The sequence below is a fragment of the Aphanomyces invadans genome, assembly GCF_000520115.1.
Source record: "Aphanomyces invadans strain NJM9701 unplaced genomic scaffold supercont1.68, whole genome shotgun sequence".
Classification (NCBI taxonomy): domain Eukaryota; phylum Oomycota; class Saprolegniomycetes; order Saprolegniales; family Verrucalvaceae; genus Aphanomyces; species Aphanomyces invadans.
In genome coordinates, this window is record NW_008580213.1 from 173781 (window position 1) to 198498 (window position 24718).

The window sequence follows — 24718 nt, forward strand, 5'->3', positions numbered from 1 at the left end:
CCGCACTAAGAGCGTTAAATGTTTCACGTTCATGGTTTAAAGTTCAAAAATTCAAAATTGACGCGTTCGCGCCGGTTTTTGACAGGTCAAATACCCGGTGGTTTCCAAACACCCATTTCGAGCAAGATTGGCGGGATGCTGCCGCCGGCGCTCCAGCGGCTCGACTCGTGGCGAGTCGTCTTGGCCTCCCAGGTGAATGTGGCTGAAGGAGAGGTGTTCCATGTCATGTTGTACTCATGCGCTGTGAATGATGCGGTAGAGCCCCCGTCGGTTCGACCTGTTGACGAACCTTGTACGGCGATTCAATCTACTGGACGTGTTCCAGCAACATTGACGGTGGATCACGCAGGGCTTGCGCTTCGATGTTGTGCCATCCACGTTTGAAGAAAACCTGGACAAGAGCCTGTTCCCCACGCCAGTAAGGACGACCATCCTAAAAGCATTGACGGCATGATGAGCCAGGAGCACTACGTGATGGAGAATGCCAAACAAAAAGCAGTGGAAGTGTTCCAGCGACTCAACGCCCAAGGCACTCACGTCGATCTAGTAATTGGGTGCGATACCGTCGTGGCGCACGATGGGAAAATCCTCGAAAAGCCCAAGGTACGGCCGCTCGATGAGGCACGAGTTGATGGATCATCAGGACGAACAAGATGCATTCGCGATGCTCTCAACTCTCTCTGGTACCTCGCACGATGTGTTTTCTGGTGTTGCCGTGTGTGTCTCGTCCTCCGTCCACGTCTTTTGTGAGCGTACGTCCGTCACGTTCCGCCCGCTTGACAGCTCGACGATTCGAGGTGGTCCATGCAGTTCCGTCCGCAGTGACACTGCTAAACGTCGACGTAGAGTATATTGCAACGGGGGAACCCATGGACAAGGCTGGGTCGTACGGTCTCCAAGGCCGCGCCAAGGCGTTTGTGGCCTCCCTCGACGGATGTTCCAACAACGTGATTGGGTTCCCCGTCGACCGGTTCTGCGTTGAAATCGCTCGATTTCTCCATTAAACACGTCCATCGTTCCATTTACGAATCCAAGTTGAGGAGGAATGCCGCGCCATTCAAGACCCAGTGGTCGGGCTTTTCGGTCGTCGGCAGATACACCGCCACGACAAAGTTTGTCGACATGCCCGTCGTGCTCAGCGTTCCCTTGCGCACGGACGTCTTGTACACTGGGCACGGGTACTCGTCCTTGCGGCGGTCGATGTTGGCCTGGGGAAGGAAATGCACTACGCTCATTGGCTAAAATACCACGTCATCCACCAATCCCCGAAAAGGGTTCGTACACTAAACATTTCGCCGGGCCGCGCTTCTTCGAGCGTGACGCCATTCCACCGCGCTCCCTACGGACGCGTGAGCCATGCGCAACACGACGACGAGATGGCTCACTTCGAGCCACATGCCATCCACGTAAATCCCATCCGACGGTGACGACGTGATCGAGGCCGCCGTGCCCTCCAACACGGCAAACGTGAACCCGAGGCAATCGATCGCCGTTTGGTACTTGCGCGCAAAGTTTTGCAGCGTCCCGGTCATAAAGCCCTAGGAAACAACACACAATGATGCGATCTCTCGTCACCCTCGGACAAGAGCACGCGTACCTGTGGGAAGAAGAACGCAGGCAGGGGAAAGACGACGGGCTCCCCATGGACCAGCCACGTCCGAAAGAACGCGACGCGCGACAAGAGGTCCTCCACCCATGGCCCCAGTGCCTTGAGCGATGCAAAGCTCACGACTTCCCAGATCCCAGGCACACGGCCGTTCAGGAACGACGTGTACATGTTGTCCAGGTCGGACGACATGACGATTAGACCTTGGATGGCGCGCTGAATGTCCATCAAACTCACGCGCATTTTCGTGAGCAAGTGGTTAAACTTGACGAGCTCTTGTGAGAGAACGGTCGCTAACGAATCCATCACGACCGTCCCGAGAACTGTCCGCGTGCGGAACGTTGTCGGCCCCGCCTCGTCCAGCCTCAAGTTGTCTGGCAATTGCGACTGTGCACTATCGATCAATGCCACCGCCTCGCACGCAAACGGTGTACCAACCTGAATCGACGCCGCGAGCTCCAGCACCTTGTCGTCGTTGCTCTGTCCGCCAGACCCGCCTCCTGTGCATGCGTGAAGCAAGACCTCGCAACGAACGCAGTACCGTCGCGAGGCTCGAGGCTGAGCACGATGTGGATCATTTGCCAGCTTTCGTTGCGCTCGAACGTGACGTTGGCATTTTCGTGCATGCCAAAGATCTCGGGCGCGGCATGGACCGGGAGCGACTCAAAGTACGCCATCACACTCGCGTAATTGTGGGCCGTGATGGCATAGTACGTGCCGGACGACGAAAACGTGTAGCTGTCGTCGAGCACTTGGGGCGTGTAGAACCCGTTCAGGATGCTCATGAGGCACCGTCGGTCCCAGTCGTCGGTCACTCGGCCGCCATAGTTGATTTGCCCTTTGACAAACGCAGGTGAGGGCGCGCGGCGGGCCAAGCAAGCGCGCACCTGTTACGTAGCGAAGCGCGTCCCACGGAATCGTCGGCTGCTCGGTCAAGAACTTGCGAAGACACGCATACGACGTTTCGAGGTCCGTGTCGTTGAATTCGTACTTGATATTCCACCCAAGTGGCCCTACGGGAGCCGTCAACACCATGACGGTCCGAGCCACACGCACCAAATTTGCGGCGTTCTTGGATGATGGCATGGAAAAATACGAGGCTGCACAGGAGCTTTCGCCACACGGCTTGCTTGGTGAAGACGGCGCCGCCCTCGACAAACTCGCCACCTACCGCGTACTACGTGACGGCGATGCGCTGACGTCGACGATGCGTACCCGACTCGAACATGTCAAAGAACGCGCTGTCCGAGCTCAGGAGCGTCACAAACGACCGAATCAAGTTGGCGCGGATCCCTTTGGGCGGTTCGTTGGTGAGTTTGATTCCGTTTTGCAGCACCGTCACGGGAAAGTACGCGGCCGGGAACGACGTGAGAAACAGTCGGAACGAATCGACGACGGTCGCGTCGGCCGCAAGGTCGTCGACCTTTTTCTCGAGCGCTGGCATCCACGATTTCGCGAGGTGGCAGTTTTGCAGGAGCACCCAGTCGCCGTTCGTTTTCGACACCTACGCTCGTCGAGGAGTGAGCCCGCCGAGAAATACGATGTCGACCTCGATGAGCGCTTCCGCCCGCGGGCCCTGGCCTTGACCAAGCGAAATGAGATGCAGACGGTCGCTGAATTGCCGGTCCTTGGCAAATCGTAGCAGCATGCCCGTCGGATCGGCCCCCGCACTCAATACGAAAATGCACGGCGTCTTCCGGTCCGTGTCCTTGTAAATGTCGTCCATGCTGACGGTGCCGAGCTTTCCAAAGCCAGCGCCCATCTCCACGGTGAGCATGTGGAGCGTCACGCGCTGGACCTTTTCTTGGGCCAGTCCTGTCGAACCCACACCACGATGAGAAATATCGTTCAACACTGGCCCACCGACGACGACCTTTGATCAAGAGCACGGTTTGGAACGATGTCATGCGCGAGGCATACCCCTGCGGACACAGCTGTGCCTGCGGAGGGTCCCCTGACTGCAGCCACCCTTGCCACGCCTTCCATTCGTTTTGGAACGACGTGCTGAGCCCGTCGCATGCAGGACCGAGGGTTTCCAGCTCCAAGAGGAGCTGCCACTGGCCGTCCGAGATGCTGTCAGGTTGTGGGTTTGGCGCGCTCTACGTGGCAGAGTGAAACAGTGTCGGCACGTGACCCTACCTTTTTGGTCGAACTCGCCCCGCGCAGGAACAGCAACCACTCCCGCGGCGAGATCCGGCCGTCGTGCAGCATGATTTTGCAGCAAATCAGCACCGAAAACAGCACTTTGTGCACTTCAAACAGCCCGCGGCAAATGTTTGTGTAGATGTACGTTGTTTGAAACTCAATCAAGGCCCGCAATCGCGTCGCCAGAACCTGCTCGACCGCATGACGCGCTCAAACACTTCAACCAACTCACCGGGGACGACGGCGCCGCGTCAAAGCAAATGTTGAACAGGCGCTGGAAATACGGCAGCGAGTACTGATACATCGGGTCGATCATGGCGAGCTGGGCGACGACAAAGTACAAAATCGAGCCGCGGGTCGCGACGCTGCGGTATTCGTCCCTCGCGCGATTAATGTCGAGCTCGGTCGCTTCCGCTTCGTGCACTCGCTCCTGCGCACGTTGTCACACGATCGTCATGGCGTTCGCATGCACCTTGATGACTTTGGACGTTGCATTCGACGACGCGAGTGTTTCGATCAGCCCTTCGTCGTCGAGGACGTTCCCGGACGACTCGGACAACTTTTGCAAAATCCGGTCCTCAATGTCCTGGAGCTGCTTCTTGTCCTGGGCCATCGTGACCACGAGGCGGTTCTTCTTTTCTTCCATGTCTGGCCGCTCGTGCTTGACCTGGTCAACGTCAAGAAAAGATATCGTCCAACTAAAGAGGCGGCGCGCACCACATCCCCCAGGAGCTGGTCCTCGAGCCCCGTCATGGTCACGGTAAAGTTGATGATGGTCACTTTGATGTACACTTCAGGGAGGTAGTGCGGGTTGGCACACTTGGTCGTGATCCACAGCTTGAACGCTGGGTCGTAATCGACGTCCGCGTCGCCCAAGTGAATGAGGACGCGGCCGCCCTGCTTGAAAATCGCTTTTTGCAATATCGGTTCCAGCGCCGGCTCTAAACTCTCTTCAATGTCTTCGATCAAGAGCGACTTGCCGTTCTACGGTCGCCACCATCATCATCATCCACACGACGACGGCGGCGCTCGAGAACGAAGCGTACTCGAATGCAACTCTCCAAGCTCCGCAACAGGTTGGCGTGGGTCATTTTCGTCACGTCCGGCGCGACGGTGTTTTTGATCCATTTGTTGGCCTGGCCTTGCGGATCGATCATGAGCGGCCACCGCTCGCCCCGCGTCGCTAGAATCGCATTGTCCGTCGAGTTGCCGTCCGTGGGCAGGCCATTCAATTGCCACTCGCGGATCTCGACCGGACTGCCCAGCGTCGTCGCCAGCGAGTATTTTGCTCGCGAGCACGGGATCTCGAGCTCTTCGACTTTGTCGCGCCAGCAGTCGACCATTTGCTGCCGGAACGCGCCCGTGAACGCGCCGTAGTACGAAATACTGGCGGCTGCCAAGAACGTGTCCCCCACCTAGACCGAAACCTCGTTCACCCCGACCTCCCCCCGCGACTCGACATGCTTACCATGGCCAAAATGCCGTCGCCCAGCGACGCCACACTCTCCTTCCAGCGCTTGCCTTCGACGCTGAGGCCCGAAATGAGCTTCTCGGCGCGAATGAGCCGCTTCTCCGTCGTGCTCGCTTCCTTGGCCAGTGCGTCCTTTTCATCCAACGTGTCGTTGCACTGCTTCTCCAACAGCATGACCTTTTCGTTGACGATGCGCAGCTCGTCCTGCTTGGTCTTGAGGACGGCGTTGGCCGCTTGGAGCTTTTCGTTCATCGCGTCCAAGTTGGCTTTCTTTGGACCGACTTCTTTTGCGACCTTGGAGTACACGTCCATCGCGTGCGCCCACATGCACAGCGACGTTGCGGCCTTGCTGACTTTGCTCACGACTTCCACAGCCATGCCTGGCTCGCTGACGCACTTGCTGAGCTTCTTGAGCAGCGGCGCCGGGATGTTGTCCTTGTCGTAGTTCATCAAACGCTCGATGAACGCCGAATCGTTCAAGACTTTTTTGGCCGCGTCCCACGTCTGCTTTTCGCCCAGAAGCAAGCACACGCAACTCATGACGGTCTCGACCGCCTCGGGCGGCTTGGTAAACGATTTGACTTCGGTGATGTCGCTCTTGCTGAGGGAATGGAGTGCGTTCTGCGCGTTGTGGAGGGCTGGCATGGCAATGTCCAAGTCCTTTTGCGCATCCGCTTGCAAGATGGCCACTTCTTCGGCTTGTTTGCCGACCACCTACGCATTCGACGCTGACGTGTCGATCGGGGTTTGCGCGCCCTACCGCTTCGTCTTTGGACACTCGCATGCGCACGTCGGCGGCAGCTTGTTGGTCGATCGAGACCTGTTTCAGCAGCACTTCGGCCTCACGCGCCTTTTGGGTCAGGATCGGCTGCAGCTTGATCAGCTCGCTCTTTAAGCTGTCGACAATCGCGTTGGTTTCGTCGAGCTTCTTGACTCCAATCTAACGCACCAACGTGTTCACCGCACACCTCGACAACGGTCGTACCTCCATGCGGGACTTGATGTGCTGGAGCTCGGTCTGTTTGATTTGGAGCATCTTGACGTAGAGCTGGATCAAGTCGAGGTAGCTCTTGGGGGTCGTGTACACGTGGCGCTGCAGCTGGCTCTGAAATGCCGCCGCAAACTCGTTCGACGTGGTGTGCACGATGCTGCACATGCCGATCAACGACGCGCGCATGTCCTCGGACGGGAGATGCACATGGGCGAGAAAACGCGTGGCGACGCTCTCGAGCGCCTCCTTGGGCCAATTCATGTACCTACATATATCTTGTGGGGTCGAGTCGATCCACAACGTGGGCGTACCAGTCGATCGTGCAGCAGTTGATCAGCGACGGGAACGCGCGGCACCGGACGCGCAATGCGCTGCCCACGGGGGACATGCATAGCACGATGTGCAGAAAGTTGCGCACGCGGTAGACAAACGTGGCAATGCACTGGTCTCGCGTTTCGGCGAGCCCGAGGCTCTTGACCACGGGCCGCATGTCGCCCACAATGCGCTCGATTTCGTCCGACGCAAACAAGTTGGGCACTTCGCCACTGCGCAAAGACGATTACACAACGTCGTCAATCGGCATCGTCGGCACCTGTTCAGGATGTTGTTGATGTCTTCCAGGAACGATTCGTCGACGATCTGGCTGTCGGTAAAGAGAAAGACGGTCGGGACGCCGTGCACGCCCGCCTTGACCAGAAGGGTTTTCAAATCTTCGTGAAAGTCCACGGCGCTGTAGCCTCTTGTAATTTCAATCTGGTGGCACGCCGCGTCTTGCGCAAATGCCGCCAGACTACGCACCGTCCAACGAGTCGATCGCATGACGACCTGTCCACGTACCGAGCTAGACTTTGCTTGCCACTGCCGCCGACACCAATGAGCATGGCATTCCCGCGGGGCTGGCGAAGGACGCGCGTGAGGCGCAGGAGGTGGCCGATCGCGTCCCGGAAAAACACCAGGTTCATCTTGTTGGAGAAGCGCATGTTGTAGTCATCGTTGGCGCTCTCGAGGACCTTTACGACCTTGTGCGCGTCTTCGCATATCTCGTAGAGCGGATTCGGGACGCCGGGGCGGAAAATATCGCCAAACACGAGCGGGCATGGCGCGTGAAAGAGCGATTCCTTGGTCCACTTGACCTGGCAGTGCGCGCTGAGGAGGTGCAAGACGACGTCTTCGAACCACGCGTTGTCTTGAGCCGTGTTGAGGCGATCGCCAAACACCCGGCACGCCTCGTGGACCCACAGCTTGTGGATTGTGTTGACGTCGGTGCACTTGGCTGGTGTAATCATGAGGATGCCCTGGAACACCTTGGACACGTCGCGCAGGTTGAACGTGTAGTGAAACTTGCTTGGCGTCGGGAGGAGCTCGCTGCACACTCGGTTGTACACTTCAATCACACACGCGATGATGCTGCCGCGGACGGCCTTGACCGGGGCGGCGAATCGCTCGAGGAAGCCACCCAAGATGCTGGAAAAGATCAACTCGAGACTCGCGTCGCGAGCAGGGTGCACGCACAGCACGTGAAAATGCCGGACAAAGCGAGGCGTGCAGTGCGATCGTCCGCCGCCCGCTGGCGCGGCCGCGCACACGACGGACGTGTCGGCAATATCTTTCCAGAACAGCTTGTCTCGGTCGTAGAACCCGCGATAGTCGAGGAATTGACGGAGGAGTTCGATCGGCGCCTGGGCGCCGTACACTTCGACGGCGGGCAAGTTGACGTCGTCGACAAACACGACCATGCGCTTGTTTGCGACGGGGCCGAGCAGATTCCTGCGCTTCTTCTCGAGCTTGCCCTCGATCGTTTGCTGCGTCACCAAGCTCGACGTTTGCGCCGAGAAACTCAACGTTGTGCTCATAAACCCTACACCGCCACACATTCAGCAACGTCCATCGAGCCACGGCGACCTGCGGAGGCCGCTTCCGTCGACGTCGTGAGCTCCCGAATCAAGTCCATGACAAGGACCGTCTTGCCCGTGCCCGTCACCCCCGTCACGTATGCCGGCGTGTTGGCCAGCGTCAGCGTCCGCAAGAGGTGCGTGTACCGAATCGAGTCGGCAGTCGCAACAATCATGTCAAAGTACGGCATCCTGGAGCGCCGACGCGTCAGGCGCGACCTGCGAGAGCCACGTACGCTGCATTGTAGGTGAAACCCGGCACGATGTCGCTCCACGGCGCAAACCGCTTGGACGTAAAGTCGACGTAGTAGTCGAACACAACGCCTTGCGTCGGCATTTGAACAGTCGGCCCTGGCACGCGCGTCAGAGAGCACGGTGGCGAGTGGACAGCGCACCGTGGGGTTCGAGCAACTGGCGCAAGAACGCGTCAAACGCGTCCACGGACGTGTGGCTCATGGACGCGCCCAACGACCACACGACCGAAAACACGACCAATTTGTCGACCACGTCGAGTTGCTCGGCCGGCGAGTACGCAAACGCGTTCGAGTGCACGACGCATTGGTCGAGCAGCGACTGGACGAGCTTGCAGCAGTGCGTGACGAGGCTCATGTCGACGGTCGGGACGGGCTCGACCGCAAACGCCCGGACAAACTCGAGAACTTTCTCGGCGACGGGATGGAGGAACGTGTGGACGCGCGTGAGCCAGTCGGACGGGAACGTCCCGACTAGAGTTGCCAGCCACGTCTGGATGTACGGGCGCCACCCCACATCGGTGGACGTCATGTACACAACCCCGATGCGGCTGACCTAACACGACCATGACGAACGTGCGGCGGCGGGGATGCTTTACCGTCGCGGGAGACGCGGCGCAGAGGTCCATCACTTCAAACAACATGCGCATCTCCGACTTGAGCTTGATCCGCTCGCCGTTGGCCAGACACAATGTCATATTGTCGTCCAGGACTGTGTTCATGTTTTCGATCCACAGCGCGTCGATCGGGCCATCGAACACGGTCCATTTGAAATCTACCACACACATATCACGGCATGCCGATGACGGACGTGCATATACCAGGCGAGTCGTCGACGACGGCTTCCCGCATAATCATCGACCCGAGGCCGTCATGCCACTCCTGCGTGAGCTCGTTGAATTCGCCGTAGAGCTCGCCCATCGTGATGCATTTTGGATTGAGCACGCGGGTGTGGACGACTTGAAAGAGCGAGTTGGTCGACCCGGTCTCGCGCAGGGCGGTCATGGTGCGCTGCAGCATGCGGTAGCAGGTCGACTTGCCAGCGCCCGTCGGCCCGACCAACGTGCCTGCGCCGACGATCAAAACACGATGCGCCGCTCGCGAATTGTACCTCCAAATCGGACGTTGAACGTGTCAAACAGTTGAATGATCTTGGTCACGAACGTCGGCACGTTTTGCAGGTTGGCCTTGGCGATCTCGAGCTCGAGCGTCACGAGGAGCTCTCCGTAGTCGTTGGACGGAATCGCAATGCCAGGAAAGAGATCGTACACAATCGCTTGGAAGAGCGGCAGGTCGTCGCTGAGGAACTTCGGCACGTTCGAGTCCCGGAGCGCTCGAATCAACGTGACGTCTTCTGTGAGTGTCGGGTTGGCTCGCTTGAGCGACCCCGCCATGACCAACACAGATTTGACGGCGCGCAAGCCGTAGTCGTAGTGCGGCTGCTGGCTGAGCTGCTCGCTGCACAGAATGTACAGTTTGCACATCTTACGGCTGAGCGTCTTAGCGTCCGAGAACCCTTCGGCGAACAGCATGATCTCGGCGATCAAGGCGTAGTCGGGGACCATCATCGAGACGGGCCGGAAGCACACTTTGAGGTTGTCTGGGAGCTCCGTGCGACCGGCGTACCCTGGGTTCATGGTCACAATCACGTGGTGGTCCTTGAGCAAAATCTCGACTCCCATAAAGTTGATGTGCTCCTTTTCTTGGACGCGGCCTACGACGACACATGACGCCGCGTGCGCACCACGCGATCCATCACCTTCGCGCAGAGTGAGGAGCTGCTGCGCGACCACACTCAGGACTTCAATGTCAATGCGGTTAAACTCGTCGAGACACGTCCAGTTGCCTGCTTGCGCCAGCCCCCGGAACAATTTGCCCATCATTTTGTAGTCGATTTGGTCCGAGCAGTTGAATACAACACACTGAATCGCCATCGCCTTGGCCAGGTCCTTACTGCTCTCGGTTTTGCCTAGATCCAGTGAGAATCCCGACGGGTCCCCTGCGCACGAACCAACCTGTTCCGGCAGGGCCCGCTGGCGCCGCGCCAAGCTTGAGTCCGTACGCCCCGGTCAGCGTCATCCAACACCGGTCCGTCAGCGGCGTAATAACCAGGCGAGACGTTGCGCCCATGTACTCGTAGCCGTACTGAATGACCGAATCCGAGTGCTTGATCAAGACATCGTCCACGTCAGGGTCCCAGTAGTACCGCAGCTGCTGCTGCCAAATGAAATTGCCCACGTTTGCCACGTTTTCCTTGCACAGGCACTCGACTGGGCAAGTCAGCCATGTCGATACGAGCGACACGTACCAATATCCCGTGCGTGCACGTCCGTCGTGACCAGCGCCACGATGACCTTGCGCTCGAGCGACGTCAACTGGCCTCGAATCTTGACGATCAAGTCGTTGAGCTCCGATACGACCTGGCCAAGCCATTCTTGCATGCTCTGGGAATGCATCAGCACCATTTCCGTCTGGCGCGCCCACGTCATTTGAGCCACCGTCGCGACGACTTGGCCTGGTCGTTCTCCGACGTCAGAAGTAGATCGGGGAAGCTGTCGGCGTACCGGGATGCTCGCACACCCATTCCTTGCGCAGACGCGTGTCGTAATCGGCCAGCCCGACCTTCATGAGCTTATAAATCGACGCCTTCATGCTCACTTCAAGCGCCTTGAGCCAGTCCTCGACGTTGCCCTGCCACATCACTCAGTCGCGCACATATTGCATGTCGAGAGCGTACTCTGGCTTTGAGGTTCTTTCCGAGAGGGACGCGCTCCTTTTCGCTCGAAATCATTGCAAGCATGTCGACGCTGCCGTCGCCAAACTCGAGCTGGACGAGGTTTTCAAAGCACTTGCGCAAATGCGGCTGCACCGCGTGGGGGTTCTTGCTCTGCGCCAGGATCTCGAGCAACTCGTCGTTACTTAAAAAGTAGAAGCGCGGAAATGCCATCCGCTTGGTCTCGAGGTAGTCTTCCAGGCTCTTTTGGATCTTGTCCAAGTTCATGTTATGCTGCGCGAGGGTTTCCTTGATCCCTGGGAACGACCCGGCCGCGATCGCAAGGGGCGCGTCGTTCGTTCGTTTCATGATCGCCTTCCACGACAAGTCGACATGGGCAAACACTTTGGACGCGTCCGGCAGCTGCCGCTGAATGTCGGGCGCGCTAAAGATGTTTTCGATGTACATCCAATTCTTTTGCACGAGCAGCCACTCGTCCAGCGTTTCTTGGAGCCCCACGAGCTTTTTGCGCCACATGTCGACCTCGTCGCGGATCGCCCCGATGAAGCGCGAGCCCAAGATCGTATTGATCGTGACGATCGAGTCGTCGAGCGCGGCGAGAACTTCGTCGACGGCCCCGAGCACAAACACATCCTTCGAGTCCTTGTACGGCTTGACCTCGAGCTCCAGTTTTTGCCACACCGCGACAACCTTGTGGAGCATGGCCTCGAGGACAGACTCCTGCTGCGCCGCCACCGAGACGACCGAGATGGCTTCGCCATGCTTCATCGCTTGCCGCTCCATGAGCGTCCCCAGCGTAAGATTCGCATCTCCTTTGACCGTGAATCCCAAAATCGTGTGGATTTGATTCCAGTGGCGCTCCTGCAGAAACGTGCCGCGAAGGTCGTTGACGACGGGCAGGACCAGCTTGAACTGCTCGACTTGGCCGACGAGGACCGCCGCGACTTCGTTCTGAGGGAGCGCGCGCTGGGCTTGGGACGCCAACTTCATGTACGACTGCACTTGGCTTCCCATCGTGTTGACATCGATCTGGTCGAAACGAGTCTCGTTGTACATGACGGTGCACTTTTCCCACTCTCCTAGTGCCGTCCATAGCTTGGTCTTGAGCGCCACGTCATCGACAACTTCCTGGACGTCGGTGAACTCGGACAATGGCTGCTTGAGCTGCGCCTGGTACTCCTTGAGCCGGTTGGCCTCGGCCACGAGCTGGTTCACGACCTGTTGCTGCTCGTGGAGGTACACCATGGCGTCTGCAATCGGCGTTTGCATCGTTTCGAGCTTGGGGTGTTGCAGCTTGGCTTGCAAATGGAGCACGTTCTTCGTCAATGGCGGCAGCATGTCGTTGATGAGCTGCGTGAATCGCGCTGTTTCGGCGTCCAAGTCCGTGTCGAACCTGGTCAACGTTCCTTCCAGCGAAATCACGCCTTCTTTCATCAAGATGATGCTTTCCTTGATGTCGTCCGGCACGCGCCACTCGTAGTTGTCCATCAAGCACGCCATGTCGTACACCCGACGGTACTGGAGCTTGAGGTCGGGGAGGGTCTTCCCGAGCTTTTCCATGTGCACGACCTTCGCGACAAACTTGTCTGGGGTGGTCGGGACCGAAAACGCCACGGGGGACAGCTCGGTCAAGACGTCAAGGATCCCTTGGGCCTGTTCCTTCATCAGGTTTGGTAGCAGCGTCTTGATGCATACGATGCACTGCTGCGGCGTCGGGAGCAGCTTTTGCTTGAACTTGTCGCTGTCGACGCGAAACACCCCGACGACCGCCGTCGACGGAATGTGAACAAACGTCTTCATTTGGCCTTCAAACACGGCGATTTCGTCGCTGAATTGGTCAATCGACGCATCGTGGAATCGCTCGGGGTGCGCCATCATGTCCATGTCCTGCAAATACACGTCGAAATACGGATGGAATATGTCGAGGTATGCATCCACAGCCTCAAACGCGTCATCGAGAGCGGCAAAAATGTCCGTCGACACCGTGTTGAACTCGGCGTCGTCGTTTAGAAGTGTGGCAAGGTTCAGGCTCATGATGCTCCAGCTCGTCTTGCCCTCATCTTCGGCCGTGGCTGAAGTGTACCCGAGCAGCTTGGGATGGCCGAGGAGGCGCTCGGGGACTTCGGTCACCGTCAAGCATTGCTTCAAGATGACTTCAAAGCTACGGCGCCACATGTCAACATTTGGCGTTGGCGCAATCGAGGTCGTCGACGTGTGCGAGTTGCTGACTTCGACGAGGACTGAAAACAACGGCAGCGCACTCTGGCGGCACTGTGTCAGGAATGTCTGGAACGACGTGATGCTGAGCTGCATCATGGCGTCGATGACGAGCACGTCTGCGAGTCGGAGAAAATTGGTGAGGCTCCGGCACTCTTTTCGCAACGCAGCGCGCTCCATAAACGTCATTTTGTGTTCGGCGACGATCTTGTTTTTCTCGAGAAACGTGTCTACGACGCCATCGCACGCAGACACACACAGCTCGACGACTTGGTTGGAAAACGTCGCAAGAGAAGCGGAGAGGTCCACAATCGCTTGGGCTTGCTCGTCTTCGAGCTGGGAGAGCGTGTAGGTCTTTTTTGGCGCAAGGCGGAGCAGGGACAGATGGCTCACCTAAACAGGATGAGAGCCGTGGAGGCGGGCGTCCACGTACCGATAGAGTAAGGGCCCGCAGGCGGAGGAGCGTGTCCTGGAGCTGCGGATGGAGCAGAAAGAGCTGTGTGTTGAGGATCTTCTTGGCGTGCTGCATCTTGGCAAGGTGAATGTTTTGCTTCCACACGTTGTAGTTTTTCCAGACCCGGTACTTTTGAAAAAATGGGATCTGGCGCATCGCGGTAAACCGCTGGTACTCGAGCTCCCACTTGTCGAGGGCGCAAAAGTCGGACGAGTCGTGTGTAAAGTGCGTAATGCCTGCCTTGCTCATCGTGTAGTAGTTGGACGGGTTCGTCGCGTAGTGCTCGACAACTTCGAGGTCGTACACAACTTGATCCGAGTGGGGTTTTCGCTGCAAGTACAAAAAGTTGCCGTTTTCAAACTCCCCAAGGTATCGAGCATCGAGGTTCAGCGATGCCGTGAATGTGTTCTTGGCAGCAGATCGAGATGGCGCCTGTTCTCCCCAGCACTCGTCGACGACGGACGGGGGGGTCATGACAGCAAGTGCGCGAGGCGACGGCTGCAGCGGCGGAAGGACAGGAGTGCTTGCAGTCGGCTTTATCTTGGGGTTCACGAGTTGTTTGGGCAATCGCGCCACGGACACGGACGCACTGAGGAGTTTCTTGGGTCGGGGTACCAGTACAGATTGGGAATCGATGCTGGCGTTCGTGCGTTTGTTGCTCGGTTGATAGATTCGTTGCTTGAGCAATGCATTTGTCTGCGACTGGTCCACAGAGAACGGATCGACGGGAGCCTTGCGCCGCGCGCCGCTCCGATCCTCCATGGTACCGCGATCTGTCGAAACTGGCGACGCTTCAACCGGTGTTCGCCGTTTCAAATCGGGCGCTTTCCAGTGACCCAGATTCGGTCGTGTGACTCAAAATTACCGGAGGATCAACACAGTATCAATACGTGGATTAACACTCAGGTTTGGTTCGAGTGACACGTGCCAAACTTCTCACGTCTGGAAGGGCAGCGTCGAAAAGTTGCCTTCGAGTCCAGGCCATCCGTCGACGCCGCCGTTCCCGATGCCCGACACTTGGATGTAGTACGTTCGATTTGGCTGGAGGTTGTCCACGGTGGCCCAAAGTCGATGGGTTCGTGCCACTTGCACGCCGTTCAGCATGAGCGCGTACCCAACCACGTTGTCCAGTGGCTCCCACGTCACGTTGGCCGACGTCGCCGTCGCGTTCACTGCCTCTGGAGGGACATCGCCCGAGTCGATTTGGTACTTTGGGGCTACACGGGATCACATGAGTCGCTCCACGAGGTCGTGAGTCGTACGTAAAATGTCCAGGTACGTCGGCCAGCCCCACGCAGCGTAGCCTTGAATAAACAGTCCGAGGCCGACTGCTTGAATGAAGTAGGCAGGCCACTTGGGAACGCGCGTGAGGGGGAGCACCGTAAGGCCGACCATGACGTGGTGCAAGTGAAAGATCGTGGACGGGAAGAAAGCGTACACGACAGCGCAGTACAAGGCGAGCGTGGCGTAGCCGACCAGTGTGCGGATCAAGTGCTTTTGCCGGTGCAAGTGGACGACGAGGTAGATCGTCGCGGCCAAAAGCAGCACGCCGCCGCCGATCAGCACAACGTACGCGCTGGTGTCGGTCACTTTGTTGTACTTGTAGCCTCCGAGGTCGATGTTAAGCCACGGGATGTAGGCGAAAAACGTCAAGTGGAGGAGGACGTGGAACGGAACGACGTAGCACAGGCCCCACACCAGAGCTTGGACCTAAACACACGACGAGCTCAAGACGTTCCAAGGGAAATACAATCGAACCGGCTTGGACGACGTGCGAAAGGTTTGGAAAGTGTGCTGGATGACCCAATGAAACCAGCACTGCACCGCAGCGACCACGATAAACACCTGGGTGGAGAGACGCACAAGGATGACTTTGTAGTCGTAGCCTAAGTCAAAGAAACATGAGCGTTCGTGCATGGCTCGGAACGATTTACCGTCGGGGGCGGCAATGACCGCCACATAAAAAAATCCCCAAACGCACAACGTGTGCACCATCGCGACAGGGGGCATTGGAAGAAAGACGAGGCCAAAGCATGCCGCGAAACCCACGCCGAGGATGCCCCAGCTCAAGTCGGTACAGTAGCTTGACGACGCGGTCGGCTTGAACTCGAACGTCTTGGGAAACCACGAGTCAAATGATGTCGACGTCACTCCATTCGCTGTGGAGCCTTCGAAGGAATTGCGACTACCTGGGACACAAGTGAGCGACGAACGACGAATGGGATACAGGTGCACCCGAGTACTTCATCATGGCACAGCCGCCGTTGGTGCCGATGACGCCTGCGTGAATGGCCGCGCGGCAGATACGCGAGTCGCCTCTACCAGGTCGACAGTGGCAACGAGACTCGAACGATGAGTGAAATCTTACTTATACACACCAGTTCCGATGACTTCCAGCACTGATGACCCATCTACAGAGCCGTCGTTGGATGGAATGGTCAAGCCAACGAACGTACCCCACAGGCAACGTGTTGGACACCGGATCGGTTTCCAGTCCGATTCGAACGGCTGGCAATCGATCCCGTTGAGACCACATGTCGGACCCGTCCAATACCCAAAGTAACGACACCCCAACATAGTTGGCGCCTTGCCGTCGACTGTTGCAGCGAAGAAGCTCAAGTACGTCATGGTAGCGAGTGTGGTGAACGCTATCACAGTGTACCCCAGCAGAGGCAGCCAGGGACGAAGGCGTTGTCTCCATTTGGGGTTCTCAGCCTCTTTTACCTGTTCTTCTACACCTGTCCGCTTTGGGCTCAGCACAACCTGCGCATTGTCGTCCTCGTCCAGGAGGCGGAACGCCGGCCGCTGGAACATCGCGGTAATCAAATGTGTTGCATGCTCGTGGGTTTCGTAACAAATGTCCGGATAAATCAATCTATCCGGTTTCCACGAGGATGTTCGAATTCCTTTTCTTTTTCGATATATTATTGAATTTAGAGGTTTGTTCGTTTCTGCGATGTTTCGATCTTCAGTCGGGAAGAAGGTCGCGCGATGGTCAAGGACAGCTTTGTGTCGACCAAGTCCAAGGACCCGCTCAACAGCTCATGGCGCAAGCACATGCCTGACGGAGAATGGATCCCCGACGTGTCGGTCTTGGCCTGCATGGCATGCAAGGGAGAGTTCAGCTTCTGGAATCGCAAACACCATTGCCGACGTTGTGGTGCTGTTGTGTGTGACTCGTGCTCGACAAGCCGCACAAAGCACATTTACCGCGACATGGCTGCCACTTGCGACGAAAACATGCGCGTCTGCGATCCGTGCATCCAAGTCATTGACGAGTACATTGCTTCAGGGCTCACGAAACGATTTGGGGGCCAAGTTCCCGTGGACAACAACGCCATCGAAGAAGACGCGAACCCAAACGCGTACTTTACACCCCAGAAAGTTGAACGCAATGGCCGTGCAGTCATGACCATGGGAAGATACAGGTACACCCACTTTAGGCCTCTCCTCGATGCAGTCTCATGGGGTTGTAGAGCTGAGATCAAGGAAAGCGAAGGGAACCGGTACATCCGCGACAACGATTTGTGATAATGGAGTGATGTTCCATGTATTTGCGAGTTCGAATAGCTATCGCGTGATCCGTGCGTCTTCAGTCCAGCCAAGGAGGTTGGCGGCGAGTGTCCGTGAGAAACGTGACTACTTTCGAGATTGCTGCCTTGTCTCGGGAAGAATTGCGATTCTACCAATTCTAGCCGAGAACATCTTGTTCCCATCACGCAGCACACAGACATGCACGAAGCATTGCAATAAGCAAAGATCATTTAGCTCCTTACGGCCGACCCATCAACCTAATGCACGAGGTCGTAGTCGCGAAGTCGGCGCTTGCGGAACACAACGAATGCCACCGCAGCAGAGACGCCCAAGATGGACAGGACGAACGACGTCGGGAGCAACGAAGATGTCGCCATCGAGTTCAACGGCACTACGGGCTTGGAAAGGTCCACGGTGACCCACCCGAGGAGATGCTCATCGTTGTACCACTTCTCGACAAAGTAGGACGACGAGTTCTGCTTTACCTTGAGCCGGCGCGAGTACAATTGACCCGTGGGCCAAATCGTGTCCTCAACGTTCTGCTCGACAATGTCCACGTACGAGTCGGTCACGTCCACGACGACAGCCACGTGCCCCGTGATAGCCATTTCGCCAGTGGGGTCCCAAATCAAGAGGGAGCCGCGCTCGGGACGCATGGACCCACCGTTCACAAACTTGTTCAAGGCAAACTTGGACCCATCCGAGACTTTGTCGACCGTGTCGAGGTCAAAGATTTGGAACGCGTAGTCGACGTCCCCAAATACAACACCATAATTTACAAGGAGATAGCGGCGGGCCAATTCCACGCATTGCCATTGCACCCCAGTGTACGTGCCATTGACGTAGTTGCTAGCTTGGTCGAGCGCTTCTTGACCGGGATCCAAGTGGCACGAATAGACTTCGACATTTCCGTCAGTGACACCGAGGATGGTGCCAAAAGGAGCCCAGTGCAATGAAGCAACGGCGCAGATGGCCACGGAGAGGAAGACGAGGAAGGCGGACCTGCGGCGACCCATCGTGACAATGTCGATTCGCAATTGGGAATTGAGAAGAATCGAGGCGATCAAATGAACGAACTTTATTGGCTGAAAATATAGCCAATCCAATGCCTGGAATCAATGGATTCATCCGTACATCTTTCAAATCCACGTTTTAAAGCCATGAAGTGATTGATCTTGGAATAAGTATGGGCGAGTCCACGCGCACAATTAAAAAGTCGATAAAAACAACGTTTCGGGGTTTCGGGGTTTGCGATTTAAGTTTCGAGGTCACGTCGAACTGAAGACATGCCGACTAGTCGACGTGCGACTTCTGGGCGCTCAGGATGCATGCATGTCTTGCCCATGGCGCTCTAGGCATTGGTGCTGCTTATAGAACGACGCCATATCCCAACAAGCCATTGAAAGCGACACAAAGCGACAGGGGTGTATTGGCATGACCCCACCCGAATCTACCTTCTTCACATCCACTCGACATAGAGCTACACTTGCCGTGTTATGGGGCACCCGAGTGCACTTGGCACACCCATCGGCTGTATCCCGATGCAAATTGGACTTGACGTAGCCCACCGACATGGGCGCGGTTCCAGTCAAAGCCCATTCGTGCCAACACTTGCTTCATCTTTGGAAGAGCCATAGATCGGTACACCAACAACGCGTCCTGCAATTTCCTCGCTTCGTCTGCCAACTCCACGTCATCCAAGTCTTCAGTCTCGAGTCGATGGACAATCTCTTCGAACGCCGCGTCCGTGTCGAAGCGCGGGGGACGTCCATGGATCGATTCCAACGCCCTCGCGATTTTGGCCACGTGCTGGGTATCCTTCAAATCAAACTGAAACCCATCCAACGACACACCCAACAGAGCCGCCACACATAACGCCTTCCGCGCCAGATAGCTTGCGTTCAAAATGGGCAACATCTCCCGGATCGCGACCGACGCACCCACCTCTCGCAACGACGCATCGTTTCGTGCATCCGCATCGTTCTGGGGCTCAAACCTGCCGCACGATGACGCACACCACTCGCACTGAAACACAAGTTGAAATCGCATTCGCTCAAGCTTCGACGGGTCGCATTTCCCCAGCTTCTCCGCGGCGTCCAGCGACCACAACATGGGCAATTCCCACGGCTCTGGGACGGCAAATTCCGTCATGGCGAGGTTTCGAGGTTCGCAAGTACTATGGTGCGGCGCGTGGCGATGGCACTTCCACGTGACGTCGTTCGTGCCCGAAAGGCTGCGCCATCCGCCGATGAGAGTTGGTTTGGAGAGTGCGTTGAGACTGGCCATCGACTTGAAAATCTCGGCCACACGAGCTGACGTGTCGTTGCTCGAGACAAAGGCCGACATGCCCTGCGCTAACACTGTGTCCAGTATTTCGTCGACTTCGTCTCGGGGGACTTTGGTTTGAGTCAATCGGGCGTGGAGGGTGCGGAGGGTCCCTTCGCACGGCAGCATCGCCGTCATGGGATGGATCGACTCGAGGGACGCGACGGTCGCGTCCAGTTTGTCGGCATCAGGATAGGCAAACCTGAAATGGGCCACGTCCGTGCCGTAGTAGTCTTCCAACGTGTCCAAAATGCCCGAGAAAAGGCCATAAGCGCGCACGAACGGCAGCACTAGAGCGACCACGTCCGACTCGGCCAACACCGTCACGATATCGCTTTCGTCGCACGTGCACTCGGCAGTCGGCGCGTTGAGGACTCCGATGCGGCAGTCCAGGCCTCGAAGAAAGTCGCCGAGCGGGATGCGGGCCTTGTCCGTCATGACAGACAGCGTCCAAAGCAGTGGCAGCGGACACGATAGTTGGTCGATGGGCGACGGCGGTGCAGGCGCCATGCCGTGAGTTGTCGATTTGGTTTCGAGCGCCTTGAGCAAATCGCGCAAGTTGCCCGTTCGCTTGGACTCGTCTGGCTCCAAGCACATGAGCAAGTACTTCTTTTGGCGGTTGTTCAACGCAGCCACTTTGGCCAGACTCTGGCGGAACGAAAACCCCGGCGCCGCGACCAGTTTATACACGGCGTCGCCTTCGACCCCGTCAAATTCATCCAAGTGGCCACCATCCAGAAACAGACGAAGCACCAGCACACCAAAGCACCACACGTCAAACTTGGGCGACGCTGCGATCGTCGACGCTTGACCCTGCAGCATGCATCGCGCCATTTCCGGCGGACAGTACTCGGGGGTGCAATGCCGAATGCGCGACCCAAACGGCACCGTGTGGTCAAAATCGATCAGTTTGTACCAAATGCGATCGCTAAAGTACACGACATTTTCGAGCTTGATGTCACCATGGATGAGTCGTTGGCCGTGCAAAAAGAGGACAGCTCGCGCGAGCTTCTCGATGCAATTCAGTCGCAGGAACGGCTGCTGTTGAAGCATGTGGACGTGGTCCAAGTCCAACGCCAGCCCTTGCTCCATCACGACCGCAAAACACTTGGCCTTCCCGGCTAGAGGCACGTCAATGATCTGGACGCAGTCGACAATGTAGAGCTCCGAGTCGTTGTCGTGCCCCATGCGCTCATAGAACTCGACTTCTCTCTGCTTGTCGGTGAGCTTGACCACAAGTTTCTTGGACTTCTTCCCACCACTTTCCGCTTTGAACACGCTATGGTTGCACTTGGTCAAGAGATCCGCGACCACGTTGTACGTATCCGACAGCCGATGCTTGCGAGGATTGCCTGCGACGCCGACAGCGTAAACGTCGAGGATATGCACATGCGCACGTACCTGGCGTCATGAGGTACGCTGTAAGCTCGTCCAGGGTTCCTTTGACAGGCAGGGCGAGGATGGTGTGATCCTGGGCAGCGCCACTCGTTTCGTCGCAGAATTGTTGGAGATACGCCAGGACGGGTTCGCACAGCGTTTTGTGCTGGTGGTATTGGCTCGGGTGGATTAGCACGTCTTGGATGATGCGCCGGGACTGTTCATCTTTGAGCAGCTTGAGCATCTCTGGGTCCTTGGCGAGTTTGACTGCTGCATTTGGCCCAAACACTTTGGCGAGTTGGATCGTTTCACGGACGTCGACCTTTCCGACCGCACAATCCACGTCCTTGGAATGGAGCTGCAGGCCTTTGTCAAACACAGCCAGGGCCAAATCGTACTCTTCGCAACGATGAAGCGCATCTCCCATCCATGCAAACGCAGACTTGGCACAGCCCGATGCGGCCATGGCGCGGCGGGCATACGCCTCCACCTGGTCGTATTCGCCCACACGAAGCGCCGCGAGCACAAAGTCCTATGTACACCCATGACACTCGTCGGTAGATGGGGCTGTGCCATTACCGGAATCTGGTCGTGTTTCTGAAACAACATGGAGGACGCCGACGTGGCTGCGTCTTTGTCGCGATCCCGCGATCGAAATCGCAGCGTGATGGGTTTGCGAGTGTCTTTGATCCACCTCAAGGTGCTCATGTACGACGATTCGTGGATAAACTTGCCGTTGATCGCGACAAGGACGTCGCCAACGCGCGAGTTGTCCACACCGACCGCGCTGCCTTTCCCCGTCAAGCGTGAGATCATCGGGACATCGTTTGCTGTTGGCCGCAGTTTAAGCCCGAGGTCGCCATCGTACCACACAATGTCGTACTCGGCGGCCACCCCGAGTGATGTCGGCGTAGCGACTGCGGCAGGCTCGTACTTGATGCGTGGCTCGCGCATGCTAACTCGCACGATTTCTTTTTCGCGAGACGACCGTTGAAACTTGAGAAGCGCGGGCTTTTCCATGCTTTTCAGCATGGAAATGGACCGGTTGAACCCGAGCGTCTTTGTCGTGGTGCCATTGATCTCGACCAATATGTCGTCCACACGGGCGTGCTTGATGCCATGGGACCCGAGCCCTTTACCCGTAATCTTGCGAATAGACGGAATGTCGTGGTCCAAGTCGGCATGGCGGAAGATCAAGCCAAGGGGTCCGTAGATCCACTCGACCACGTATGTGTCGCGCTTTGGACGGCCAGAGGATGACGAGACCAGCATCGCGTTGTCCGGCTGCTGGTTTGGTACGACTTCGCTGGGAGCGGACGACGAGCTTCCAGTAGATCGGCTGGTGGCGAGGGACTTTGGGACTCGAAAACGGAGGAGACACGGCCTTGGAACTGTCTTGAGCATGTGCACGACCGCGTCGTACCCCATTTTGGCTGTCTCTTCGCCGTTGATGCTTGTAAGCATGTGGCCGACGGCGACACCGCCATGTGCCGCTTCAGACTCTTCGCGGGTGAGCCTCCCCACGACGGGGGGCATGTCTTTGCCGAGCTCAGGCCGCAGCGTTAGGCCCAGGGAGCCTTCATTCCAAACTACATTGTACTCCATCCAGTGAACGAAAGTTTTGGCCAGCACGTACACAGGTCATCCCGTGCACATGGTCGTGTGTCCCCAAAAAGGTGATTTTCAGACAAAATAGTCCAATGTTGGCTCATTGAAAACCACAAAGCTGGTGGGGTGAATGACTCAAGTTAATCGGGCGATTTATATAATTTTCACAATATGCAAAAGTCTAATTTGTTGCAACGCGAATCATACCCAAGGTCATTCATTAGAGAGCATTCGGTCGGCTAAATTACAGATTCGATTCAAGATCCGAAACCTGAAGTTTAAACCTGAAATCACCATTTTTCGGTGTTGGTTTTTGGCTTCAGATTGAGCCAAAGTCTAAATAAAATCGTCTTTCGGGACCAACCAAACTTCAGGTTTCACTTCCAGAAAAAGCGCAGATAAACAAAGCGAGTGCTCAGTGCCACTCAATGCCGTCTCTATCGCCGACCTTGACCAAGCGCTCTACATTACTTCTCATTGCTCGTATCATGGAGCATGGTAATGGTGACATTGATGAGTTCATGTGCATTATGGACATTTTACTTCAACGCAACATCATTCGACCTAGACCAGAGCGACCATTGCTTTCGTACAACAACTCATTCAATCGATTGCTCGATAATGCGACGGCGATGCACAAGTACCGTTTCACCATACCGCAATTGGAAACCCTTTGCAACCTTTTCGGCCTCCCCGAGTGGATAACAACAGAGTGGTCCGATCGAATTGAGTCGCTTGAGGCACTTGCATTGACTTGCCGCCGTTTTGCTGAACCATCACGACTATTCACAGTGGCAAAAGAATTTCTGTCGAAGCGTGCAGTCGCGTGATATTGACAACTGTTCGCTTACTACATTCCAAGTTCGCGGACCGCTTGTACTTCGACGATGCTTTGATGACGCGGCGCTCAGGTATGTCTAACGAATAGCACCAATCTCATTTGTGTTAGCAATGTATGCCACTGCGATTCAAGCAAAATGCGGTATCAACGTCACGACATGTATTGGATTTATTGATGGAACAAAACAATATCTTTCACGACCAAGCGCAAGAACCGACGGAGAACCCAACGAGAATCTGCAGCGAGCTGTGTACAATGGTCACCCAAGGCGTCATTGCTTCAATTGGCAAGGTGGTGTGTGGCATCATAGTCAGCATGTTTGGCCCTGTGGAAGGACGCCGCCACGACTCTACGGTGCTGGCCATGAGTCGTTTGCTCGACAAGCTGCAGTCATGCTCCGTGTTGTCAAAGTATTGTCTGTACGGTGATCCTGCCTATGGATGCCGCCAATGCTTGTCGTGTCCCTTCCCAATGGCCGAACCCGGCTCCCCTGAAGCACAATTCAACTCAAGCATGAGCTCTGTACGAGAGTCGATCGAATGGACATTTCATATTGTGAAGAGCTTGTGGAGTTAAGTGAGTTACGACAAGAAGATGAAGGTTCGGCATTGCCCGGTTGGTATGTTTTGGCTCGTGGCTACCTTACTTACCAACTGTCATACTTGTATGAAGCCTCAAGGCAACCAAATCTCCATGTACTTTGGGTTGCGACCTCCAAGCATTGACGCGTACCTTTCCATGATCAGTTGACTTTGCTTCTTGAGTCCTAATTTTGTTTGTACAAAGTATTTTGAAGTGTACGTATACAAATTCTAAATGATACATTGGCTTCTTGCCCTATTTAGAAATGAATTACATTAAAATTACACATTTGACCTACACTCAGCGTGAACTTCATGTGATGTTTCCTTAACTTGAGCAAATTGACATAAATAAATTGTCCTGGTTTAACTTGTGAAATACCCTACATAAACAGTGCTGTAAGGATTCTTGACTTCTATTTCGGGATATATGTGAGTGATGATCGAAGCAGTATTTTTACTCAATACGTTAGCGATTGCGCTGACCAATTCCATCATCATGCGCTAATTAGCGTGGTGTTGTTCGGCACGAAGGGCAGCTTGTTTGCGATCAAACTCTAATCTTGCTGCTGTTTGCTCAGTAATGAGCTCTTCTCGGCGGCGCTTGTCATCAATTCCTGCTTGAATTGCATGAATGAGGTTGTTCATGTCGATCGATGTTGCAGTAGCTTTACGTTTCTCCCGTTTTTGT

At 56.2% G+C, this 24718-nt stretch overlaps 7 protein-coding genes across 7 annotated transcripts; 2 read left to right on the top strand and 5 right to left on the bottom strand.

Annotated features, from left to right (window-relative positions):
• Positions 1-114: 114 nt before the first annotated feature.
• H310_14406 (septum formation protein Maf) lies at positions 115-1296 on the top strand. Its single transcript, XM_008882263.1, has 6 exons — positions 115-192; positions 260-292; positions 350-418; positions 463-603; positions 644-797; positions 847-1296. Exons 1-6 carry the CDS (start codon positions 136-138, stop codon positions 1002-1004), a joined length of 612 nt encoding a protein of 203 aa, XP_008880485.1. The 5' UTR covers positions 115-135; the 3' UTR covers positions 1005-1296.
• On the bottom strand, positions 935-14564 carry H310_14407 (hypothetical protein). Its single transcript, XM_008882264.1, has 34 exons — positions 13741-14564; positions 11094-13700; positions 10921-11047; positions 10665-10871; positions 10372-10626; positions 10116-10325; positions 9468-10070; positions 9178-9423; positions 8956-9131; positions 8501-8912; positions 8342-8456; positions 8116-8297; positions 7051-8071; positions 6806-7003; positions 6525-6758; positions 6208-6478; positions 5983-6162; positions 5220-5936; positions 4798-5166; positions 4469-4735; positions 4224-4418; positions 3984-4181; positions 3746-3940; positions 3480-3705; positions 3156-3421; positions 2822-3110; positions 2663-2731; positions 2494-2619; positions 2148-2444; positions 2045-2106; positions 1598-1993; positions 1386-1538; positions 1283-1339; positions 935-1238 (listed from the first exon to the last, which is right to left on the bottom strand). The coding sequence occupies exons 1-34, from the start codon at positions 14521-14523 to the stop codon at positions 1023-1025; spliced, it is 11925 nt and encodes a 3974-aa protein (XP_008880486.1). The 5' UTR covers positions 14524-14564; the 3' UTR covers positions 935-1022.
• A 133-nt stretch (positions 14565-14697) lies between these two features.
• H310_14408 (hypothetical protein) lies at positions 14698-15156 on the bottom strand (the record flags this gene model as incomplete). The annotated part of the gene is made up of 2 exons (XM_008882265.1): positions 14698-14978; positions 15024-15156. The coding sequence occupies 2 exons, from the start codon at positions 15154-15156 to the stop codon at positions 14698-14700; spliced, it is 414 nt and encodes a 137-aa protein (XP_008880487.1).
• Positions 15157-15471: 315 nt separating this feature from the next.
• Positions 15472-16575, bottom strand: H310_14409 (hypothetical protein; the record flags this gene model as incomplete). The annotated part of the gene is made up of 5 exons (XM_008882266.1): positions 15472-15647; positions 15696-15950; positions 15997-16079; positions 16130-16172; positions 16218-16575. The coding sequence occupies 5 exons, from the start codon at positions 16573-16575 to the stop codon at positions 15472-15474; spliced, it is 915 nt and encodes a 304-aa protein (XP_008880488.1).
• A 125-nt stretch (positions 16576-16700) lies between these two features.
• Positions 16701-17429, top strand: H310_14410 (hypothetical protein). The gene is made up of 2 exons (XM_008882267.1): positions 16701-17189; positions 17238-17429. The coding sequence occupies exons 1-2, from the start codon at positions 16753-16755 to the stop codon at positions 17290-17292; spliced, it is 492 nt and encodes a 163-aa protein (XP_008880489.1). The 5' UTR covers positions 16701-16752; the 3' UTR covers positions 17293-17429.
• A 44-nt stretch (positions 17430-17473) lies between these two features.
• Positions 17474-18331, bottom strand: H310_14411 (hypothetical protein). Its single transcript, XM_008882268.1, has one exon. It carries the CDS (start codon positions 18309-18311, stop codon positions 17553-17555), a length of 759 nt encoding a protein of 252 aa, XP_008880490.1. The 5' UTR covers positions 18312-18331; the 3' UTR covers positions 17474-17552.
• A 344-nt stretch (positions 18332-18675) lies between these two features.
• On the bottom strand, positions 18676-22627 carry H310_14412 (serine/threonine protein kinase). The gene is made up of 3 exons (XM_008882269.1): positions 21577-22627; positions 21022-21529; positions 18676-20972 (listed from the first exon to the last, which is right to left on the bottom strand). The coding sequence occupies exons 1-3, from the start codon at positions 22600-22602 to the stop codon at positions 18790-18792; spliced, it is 3717 nt and encodes a 1238-aa protein (XP_008880491.1). The 5' UTR covers positions 22603-22627; the 3' UTR covers positions 18676-18789.
• Between the last annotated feature and the right edge of the window lie 2091 nt (positions 22628-24718).